This window comes from Myotis brandtii, unplaced genomic scaffold (genome assembly GCF_000412655.1).
Source record: "Myotis brandtii unplaced genomic scaffold, ASM41265v1 scaffold2417, whole genome shotgun sequence".
Classification (NCBI taxonomy): domain Eukaryota; kingdom Metazoa; phylum Chordata; class Mammalia; order Chiroptera; family Vespertilionidae; genus Myotis; species Myotis brandtii.
Genome location: NW_005359133.1, coordinates 61,657 through 71,943, shown reverse-complemented (window position 1 = coordinate 71,943; position 10,287 = coordinate 61,657). Strand labels below are relative to the sequence as shown.

At 37.8% G+C, this 10,287-nt stretch overlaps 1 protein-coding gene across 1 annotated transcript in view; it reads right to left on the bottom strand.

Moving 5' to 3' along the window:
* Window positions 1-525: 525 nt before the first annotated feature.
* LOC102244723 (guanylate-binding protein 4-like) overlaps window positions 526-10,287 on the bottom strand; it is a gene marked incomplete at its 3' end in the record, with an annotated part of 47,712 nt that continues 37,950 nt past the window's right edge. The window contains 5 exon segments of the mRNA XM_014540335.1: window positions 526-555; window positions 1,437-1,535; window positions 1,761-1,843; window positions 2,402-2,504; window positions 3,924-4,136. Coding sequence (XP_014395821.1) covers window positions 526-555; window positions 1,437-1,535; window positions 1,761-1,843; window positions 2,402-2,504; window positions 3,924-4,136 — 528 coding nt within the window.

Sequence of the window (10,287 nt, the reverse complement as noted above, 5' to 3'; positions counted from 1 at the left end):
TTTACCATTTTACATTTCCACCAGCAGTGTATAAAGGTTCCAGTTGCTCCACATCCCCACCAACACCTGAGATGTTTCATCTTTTTAATTGTAGCCATTCTAGTAGGTGCATTAAGTGGTATCTCATTGTGGCTAGAATTTCCACTTTTCTAATAAGTAATGATGTTTTACTAACTAATGGTGTTGTTTACTGTGCTTATTGCCATCCAAGTATATTTTTGATGACGTATCTGTTTAAATTATATCATATTTTCCCTTTACTTGGGATATTTGCTTTTCCAGTTAGTGAGATATTTGTTGAGTTTCAAGAGTTCTTTAAATATCTTGGATACAAAAACTTTATCCAATGTGTGATTTGCGAATAGTTACTTCCAATCTGTGACTTCTCTTTTCACTAAAAGAATGAAAATTCTGATTTTTACAAAGAGCATAGTTCTTAATTTTGAACTACAATTTCTTATTTGATATCTGGAGTGTTTTCAGCTGTTCTCACCTTCAGTCACTTTTTTCATCTCTTCCTTTTTTCTCTTTGTATTTCTTCTGAATCTCTTCTGCCTAGTGATGCAGAAGAAGTTACAATTAAGAAATGACGACTATGGGTTTCAGGAAAACCCAGTAATACATGCACTCAATTAAATATAATTTTATCATCCACATAACAATCATTGTAAAATTCAAATAGCTCTTTGATGCTTTTTGCACAATATTTCTAAACCTCTAGATCTGGTAGCAGGAGTATCTTTGTTTTATACCTTCCTAAGGTCTCTTATTGGGAAATCACTGGGGATGTGAAGGAGTTGGAACTTTCTCAGGCTTGACACCTATGCCAGGAATGTGTTTCAGTCCTAAGGATGTTCTTTGGGAGGAATGGAGGTTTAGTTCTAGTTCTTCAATCCACTGAAGCAGGATGACCATACACGTTATGTGTAATGGGAACTGCTGACTCTCTAGAAAATATAGCTATCAAACTTGAGGTGGGGACAAAAAATGCATTTACTCTGGATGTGTACAATGGAGCAGGCTGATATGGAAACCAATGTAGCACCTTTTAGAGCTTTCATTATCCCATATTTCATACCACATACAATCTGATACTTTGAGACCAGATGGCTCTATGTCAGGTCTCTTTGATGGTTATACCGAACATCCTGAGAACTGAAGTCCTATTCACCTGGGGCACAATAGAACCCTGTAATCACCACAAACAGTAGATCATAAGTCTGGGCCATGTTATTTGAAACCTCATTCTAATACCACAGAAGGTGCTGAGTCTTAAAGACTTGGGGCTTTAGAATGATCCCATTAACTTGACAGTAATCTGAATCATATGCCTTTAGATATACTTTACAGTTTATGACTTTAGTGTTTTGGTCTTCCCTTCATCAGGAACTAGGTGACTATCCTGTAGGTTTTGCCCACATCCCACCCAGACTTACCGTCAGCATGTGCTGCAGAATTTTTTCCTGATCTTTCAGCTTTGTGTTTTGGTCTCTCATCTTTTCATTCAGCTGGGCAATGTTTTCCTCAAAGCTTCTCTCTAGAGCAGGGGTGGGCAAACTTTTTGACTCGAGGGCCACAATGGGTTCTTAAACTGGACCAGAGGGCTGGAACAAAAGCATGGATGGAGTGTTTGTGTGAAGTAATATAAATTCAAAGTAAACATCATTACATAAAGAGCAAGAGAACCCTCCGCTCTTTCGGCTCAGCAGGCCGGACAGAACAGCCCGCGGGCAGTAGTTTGCCCACGGCTGCTCTAGAGCCTCCATTTGTTGTAGTTTTTCATTCAGTGTCTGTGTAAGCAACTCCTGTTTTCTTTCCAATTCCTCTGTCTTGGCTTGTTCAGCTGTCCCACAGTGGTTTTAAAGAGAGAAGAAAATAACAGTTATACCTAGCTGTACCCTTCAAAGGTAAGACTAAAATGGTTTTATAATGGCAGAGAGGAATCTCTGAATATTCTTACTAACAATACCAGCAAAACATGTTTCAGAATATGACAGAATGGCACTGGTTGCCTCACAGAGCAATTAAAACTCACCTGGTTATTTTTGGATTTAGCCAAGTTGTTCTAATTCTTTTGTGGAAACACCTTGTTTCAAGAAGGACTTGTTCTTGAGGGGCACTGTAGGAACCTCCCTGCTATCCATTATCACAACCCTCCACTGTATCTTTTATTTTATTTTTTAAATATATTTTATTGATTTTTTACAAGAGGAAGGGAGAGTGATAGAGAGCTAGAAACATCGATGAGAGAGAAACATCTATCAGCTGCCTCCCGCACACCCCCCACTGGGGATGCGCCCGCAACCAAGGTACATGCCCTTGACCGGAATTAAACCTGGGACCCTTCAGTCCACAGGCTTACACTCCATCCACTGAGCCAATCTGGTTATGGCCCCTGTACCTTTTAGAGTCTTCTCCACAGCAGCAAGAGCCTTGTCAGCCTGGATGATGGATTCCTTTGTTGCAGCCTGTGACTGCTTGAAGTTCTGGAGGACCTCCATTGCCTGAGGAAACAAGGAGCAAAGACTCTTCTTGCTGGGGAAGTCAGTGTTCAACAAAACTACAAATTTGATCCTGTAAGTTCATCATCTTTCTTAGGATCCAACAGTGGTGCCCTTCCTTCCAGGGCCACAATTAAAAAATTCAACATCTTTAGTTGGGGAAAAACCCTATTTGGCAACCCCAGTTTTCTCTTAATGTTGCCACTTATGGAAGTTCTACAAACACTCCACCTCAATTGTATGCAGTCTCTGCACATTCTTTTTCTTCTGACTGGATGCTTATCTTCCCTTTCTTTACTCAGATACTACTTACTGATACTTCAACTTATAGCTTCTTCCTCCTCTTCCAATAAGCTGTGCTAAACTTCCTTCTGAGATTTGACTGGGTGCCAGGTACACAGACCTTTCCTACCACCTCTACCACTTGCTGGCTGTATGCTCTTAGGTAACTTATGAGGTTCTCAGTGCATCTCATTTCTCAACTGTACTATGTGGATGACATTAGTACTTAAAATCAAATTATTCTAAAGATTAAAGTGATAATCAATTTAAATGATCAACCTAAAAATATACTTGCTTTAGGAAGTGTGTGCTCAATATAGATCAACCATCACCATCATTCCATCATTAATATCACCACTATTAGTTTATACTTACATGATAATCATTATCCTACCAATCCACTTGACTACTTATATTTCCTTCTTAGGTAAGATCATAAGCTTGTTGAGAACATTGTTTCTTTAATTATGTATTGTGGAAAGGAAAATAAGACACCAACACAACAGGCAGGTGAATGGCCAACGGCGGCGCCTTTCGGTCGCCGTTCTAGCCTATTTATTTCCTTCAAAGTTATACAATCAATCATTGTTGCTAAGTGCAGTTACTAAAACATAAGTGAATTACATAAAACCATAATTAATCAATAATGCCCTGTTACCAAGGTACTAATTAATCAACTTTGCCCCGTTGCTGTAGCTACTAATATTAACTTGCCCCGTTTCCCAGACTACCTTCGACCATAGTTGGTTCCATTTCCCCAGCAACTGCCAACGTACCTGAGAGGGACATTCAGAGGTCACAGTGGCCACGCACCCCGAACCAGCAGTTTGCTGCGGCATCTACAGGTACGCTCCCACAATGTATCCCTTATACAGCATGATAAACTATTGCATTGTTTCCTAAATGAAAGACATATTCTCTTTCATCTACATTCCTGATAATAAATCTTATATTTAGGGGGGAAATTCTGGCCTATTTAATAGTATTTAACTAATTGTAGATGTAAAAGGTAAAAATGTACAGATAACGCTATGCTTTGCTATGTCTTCACCAATGGTCCTATTGTCTTAGATTTTCAAAAGAACCCACAAACACTCTCTGACTCTATTGGCTAGTCTTCCCCCTCATTTTATTCCTCACCTTCACTCCTTTCCTCGGCACCAATTCATAGGACTGTTCAACCTTGTTCATTTCCCCTGAGTAGAGAATGTATCCTCCAGGTACAGAGAAAGTTCCTCTCAAAATGCCTTCCATCAGTGGCTTTGAAAGCTGTGTAAGCTGAGCCTGGCAATATTTGAGAGATTCCTCTTCATTCTTCAGCAAGAAATTTTCCTTCTTTTTCTTTATGATGCCCTGCCACAGAAATGTGGAGAAATATAAGGGAAAGAGGCTGTCAGAAGGGAAAAGCCAAGTATGATCCTCTTGGAAGAAGCAGTTTTATGGCATTGAGTTGGACTGGAGTATGGAACCATAGACCATGGTTAAGAAGCTCATTTTAGTCACAGTTTAGACCAATTCATTTTGTGACCTGTGGAAAGTTCCTCAGTTCTCTTGGGTTCAGGGTCAACATTTGTGAAATGATGGTGTTGGTAGACATGAAGACCAGGGTTCCTTTATTTTTTCAATTGAGATATTACATTATATTGGCTTCAGGTGTCCAATGAATGGTTTGATATTTATATACATTGCAAAATGGTCACCACAATGTCTAATTATTGTAGTCACCTTACATAGTGATAAACATTGTTTTTTCTTTGATGGGAACCTTTATATTCAACTCTGTTAGCAAATATCAAATATGCAACCCAGTATTATCAAGGTTCCTTTATCGGTCATAAGATTAACAGTGGCCCATCCATAGGCAATGAGCAATGGAAAGTTCAATATAACTGGAAGTAGACTTTCCTCTGCAAACTTGGATTACTATGGATAAAAACATATACACAGTAAACCAATTGTCCACAAATGAGATAAGTGATCACTGAACATAGTTTTGAACTTCTCATGAATAATTATAAGGAGGGCTTGATTGTATAGAAATATAGGAAAATAAATTTTATGCTATACATCAATGTGACAGCAAAACAGCCTCCCACACACTCCACACCAGGGATGGAACACACATCCTGGGCAAATGTCCTGATCTAGAATTGAATCTACAATTTTTTGCTGCACAGTACAGCACCTGACCAACTGAGCCCCAGTGGCCAGGGCTAATGGTTTCCTAATAGCAGTTCATGGAGTCACAAGGCCCTGCTGATTGATTTGGGATTTCCTCAAATGATGAGCCAGTGGGTAAGAGGAAGGTCAAGTCAGGTTCATCCATGGCTCTGTGTTCACAAATGTGGACTGAAATACTGGTGCTGTGAGTCTCCCTTTATCCTCACTGCTTGACAGTCTGATCAGCCCTTTTATCAATTAAAAGTCTCTGGTTCTTGTTTTTCTCACGAGTGAGGAATACCTTGTGTTGATTAAGGACAAATGGAAAGTATTTGTATTGAACACATTTCCTTTGTAAGTGGAAACAGGAACAAGCTCCTAGTTCCTCAGGAATAAACTAGAGGTCAAGAGCACAGCTCCTTTCTGTTTAGTACTATGAGTTATGCACAGTTTTCCTGCTTTTTGTTTTCACATAAGGCTGTTTGAAAAACTTTCTCGGGGCATTTTCTTTTAAATGCTGGTTATGAGAAAGGTATATTTCTTCCCTTCCCGATGTACTTGGAGTTGCAGTCTCTAGAATACTTGTATTATTCTAAAAGATACTTATAGATCAAATTAATTTGCATGTAGTATTATTACATTGAAAATTCATGTGATTATATATGCTTATTGACAGGAAGGTATTTTTTTAAGGGTATAAAGTTTCAGTTTGTTGGATTGATTTAAGGCAGTGATATTCAACCTTTTTTTTTTTTATCTCATGGCACACATAAACTAATTCCTAAAAGAGCACCCTGAGTAATAGTTTATGTGTGCCTTGAGAAAAGAAGGCTGAATATTGCTGAATTAAGGGATTTTTTTTATCTTAAAAAATATTTTTATTGATTTCAGAGATGAAGGGAGAGAAAGAGGAAAAAAAATAACAATGATAAGAGAGAATCATTGATTGGTCATCTCCTGCATGCCACCCCAGTGAGGTTTGAGCCTAGAGTCTGGGCATGTGCCCTCACTGGGATTGAACTATGACCTCCAGGTTCATAGATTGATGCTCAACCACTGAGCCACACCAGCCAGGCAAGTGAGTTGCTTATATAATCTGAATACGAGTTCTTTGATTGATATTTGCATTGTAATTATTTTCTCTTAGCTGGTGTCTTGCTTTTTGCTTTTGATAAGGGTAGCTAGCTAGCTTAATTAGACAGATAGGAAGGGAGGGGGACCAGAGAAAATAGAGGCATCTTGGCCTGAACAATTAAGCAGCCGTAAGTTAGATCAAAAGCAGCCCTGACCTGAGCAGCTGGGAGAGCCATAGGGGTAATAAAACATCTCTGGCCAGGAAAAAAAGAGGCTGTTTTACTCTTTGAGCAGAGAAGCCAGTGGTTTCAGTCTCAAGGCTTGGCAAGATATGGTTGCTAGGTCTTAAAGCAACCATTAGACAGATCAAAAGCAACTCCAACCTGAGCAGACAAGATGGATATGTGAAGTACAGAGAAATGCCACTGGATAAGGGGGAAGAAAGACATACATTCACAGAGGATAAAGGAAAGTCACAGGATATGGAAACAGGGGGACAAGGAAACATGTTTTCACAGAGGATAGAGGAATGTTGCAAAATAAGGGAAATGAAAGAGGGGGCACCACTTGAGCTTTGGCCTTTGAAACTAACACTACGTAGCAGAGTGACCAATGAGGAGAGCACTGGGGTCCTAGATTAAGGGAAGGGTCTCTAGAATATATACCTCAAGACAAAGAGAAGAGTGGCCACCCTCTTAGGGGACCTCTCTGCCTCTCCTATCTTAGCCAGGGGAGACAGAGTCTTAGGAATAGAAACTGAGAATTAGGAGTTTTAGAGATAGTATCTGTTGGCAATAAACTTTTTGTACTTCTCACCTACCATTTTGTCCGTGGCTTTATTCTTCTAACCCATCTGGACAAGAACCTGGGAAAGAAATCACCCTTGCACCCTGCTCACCAAAAAACAAAAACAAAACAACCACAAAAATCCTGAATCACTATTATTATGACATTTAAATGAGTGAAATATTTTGATTCCTTTTTATTGTTATAATTAACATATCACATATTAGTTTTAGCTGTACAATATAGTGATTTGATATTTGTATATATTGCAAAATGATCACCATTGTAAATCTAGTTAACATTCATCACTATACATGGTTCCATAATAATTTTCTTGTGATCAAAACTTTTAAGATTTACTATCTTAGCAACTTTAAAATATGCAATTAACTATAGGTGCAATGCAGTACATTACATCCTATGACTTATTTATTTTATACCTGTAAGGCTGTACATTTTTATTTCCTATACCCATTTCTGCTACTCCTTATCCCTTGCTTTTACAACCCCCAATTTATTCTGTTTATAAATGGGCTTGTTTTTTTGTTGTTGCTTTTTGGAGTCCACATATGAGATCATACAATATTTGTCTTTCTATTTTCTGATCTATTTCACATAGCATATGCTCTCAAGGTCCATTTATGTTGTTGCAAATGTCAAGGTTTCCTTTTTTGTTATGGTTGAATAACATTCCATTATGTACATGCCATGTTTTCTTTATCCCTTCAGTTTTTAATGAACCCTTAGAGTGTTTTAATATCTTGGTTATTATAAAAAAATGCTGCAATTAATATAGGAGTACATATATTTTTCTCAGTTAGTATTGTCTCTTTTTCCAGATAAAAATCCAGAAGTGGAATTGCTGAATCATATGGTAGTTTATTTTTATTTGTAATTTCCATAATGTTTTTCATGGTAGTGACATCAATTTCAGTCTCATCATCAGTGCACAAGAATTCCCTTTCACACCAAGATTATAAAAATTTCTTCCACTTTATCTTTTCCAAAAGCTTTCTTTTAAATATTCACTTTAATATTTAAGATTATGATTCATTTCAAATTTATTTTTGCATATGGTATGATTTTAGGGTCAGCTATCACTTTTTTCTTCAAAATATTGTTCCTACACAAAAGCAGAAAGGCAGAGAGAACAATAAAGTCTAGTTTAAGTTTTGCAGTATTATACTGATAGTTCACAGAGGAATGAATTTTTTTTTCAAATTTGAGTTAAAAATTCCCTTTCTATGACTGTAGAATTCACTTTCTTAATTGTGGGAAGAAACAGACTAAGGAAAGAGAAAAAAAGACAGAGAGGTGGGTGGCCTGTGGATGGATAGTAATTACCCAGAAGAATTTCCTAGACAGGGAGGGTGAAGCATCCACACATAAATTCATTTTGCACAGAGGCAAGTACTTCTTCTACCAGTATCCCAGAGTCCCATCTGTGCCCACAGACCATGTAGCCACCACCCAATCAAGTACTGTACTCTCTCTACACTTGTCTGTCAATTGTCCCAGGTCTCCTTGATTTGTAGCCAGCCCATGACTGCTTGGCAGGAATGATGATCAACTGTGTCCTATGGTTTTGTTCACATCCATCAGCTTTGTCTTAAATTTACATCACTCCAACTTTCTCACCAAACCAAAGCAGACCATTGAGCAATAGCCTGAAGCTTAGAATGTTTAGAAGGGTGAAGTATCTGATGGAGAGCAAGTCTACACTGAACAGAACCCGCCTGATATATCCTCATTGTAAGATGCATCTCATACAATTTCAAGTGTCTCTAAGCTAGTAAACATTCTTACAAATAAAGAATCCATGTAAGAGTCATACTAATCATTATTACTATAATTCAGCAGGAATTGAATCACTCTGTAGGGAAGACATTGTCTTTGCAGTTTATTTCATCTTTCCAAACTTTTTTGGTTCAACAAAATTGCAAGCATCATAATTCTGATTTTAGTTTAGTGACAAATGTGTGACATTCTAAGTTGTTCAGTCAAGGTGTTCCCTGTGGAGGGGATGGGGCTGGTTAGGAAGTTATGTTCCTGGGGTTTTTATTGTATGATACATTTTCCTTTTTTTTATTTTCGCCATCAAAAAATTTATCTCATGTTGCAATCTCCTCATCTTTTCCTGGTATAGCTCCTTGAGATACTGCTGTATCGCAAAGCAGCGAGCTGAACAAGACGCCTGATGAGCCAATTAGTTAGGAGTCATCTTTATTGTGCACAGGTTCAGAGCAGATTACCTCTGTCAAATTCTGAACAACACATACAGGAAGTCTCCCGTATTTATACTCTTCGAGCCTCTTTGTTTGCAGATATTACAAAGGGCTCTGTGTGAGTTATTGTTATACACAGTTGTAACCTTGAACACATAATGAGTTTGTACTTGGCATAATTATTATCAGCATTAGTCTATTACATTGGATGGCTAGCTTGCAAGGTCAGACAGTTAAGTTTATCTTTTTCTGTTATTTGAACTAAAAACAAAGTTATTTTACAGAATAACAGACTGTCTTAAAGCGACAGAGTTTATAATGACAGAGTTTACAGAACAAGGGATTATCAAACAATAGCAGGAATGTTAAACTGCAGTTTTCTATACAAGATCAAAGTTACTATGCTTCAATACCATATATACCCCTGAGAGAAAAAATAAAGACTGAAATCATACAATGTAAAACATTTCCCACACATGTCAAATTATTTCCCTTTTCAATACCTATGCTAATCCTTCATGAGTTTTTGAAGCACCACAGGCTTCTTGGAAATTATATCATTTTCTCCTTCAACTCTGATCTAGATAGTGTGGATTATCAAATATCTATATAAGAATATGAGAAAGATGAGTGAATTCCATTGGGAAGGCTACTACATGATTCAGAATCATGGCAGATGTTTATTCACGGAACTTAGATCAACTGTCCAAAACTCAGTGGCAAGGTAACAGAAATAAGTTGAGGAGATCACGGCCTGTTCCGGTCCATTCTGTTTTTCTGGGTGAACATCTGGACTCAACAATGACTCATAGGAGAGCCTGAGAACAGGATCATACAGGCAGCCTGGGTATATAATTACATGATTAATTGTGTATATAGTCACAGAGTGTTCCTATTCATTAAGATTCCTATGGAGATAAAGTTATACCAGGTATTGCAGAAAGAGAATCACCTTAAACTCCACTGAGCAGGACAGACCAGCTATTCTTCCACAAGTCAGGACTCTGAAACATTACTTTTCCCTCATGAAATGACAATTTACTCATTTGAAAATGAGAATATCATAGTACTTACAACTTAACACTAGAATTTGATAACTGTGACTGAAAAGCCATTGCACAGTGCCTGGCAGTGAATGGCTACTGCTTATTAGTGAGTTAATAATTAAGAATTTCATGAGATTTTTATCCTGCAAATAATTCCCTTTGGTAACCAGAGATGGTCACAGGTAGAAGTAGTATGAGGATGAAGTATCTACT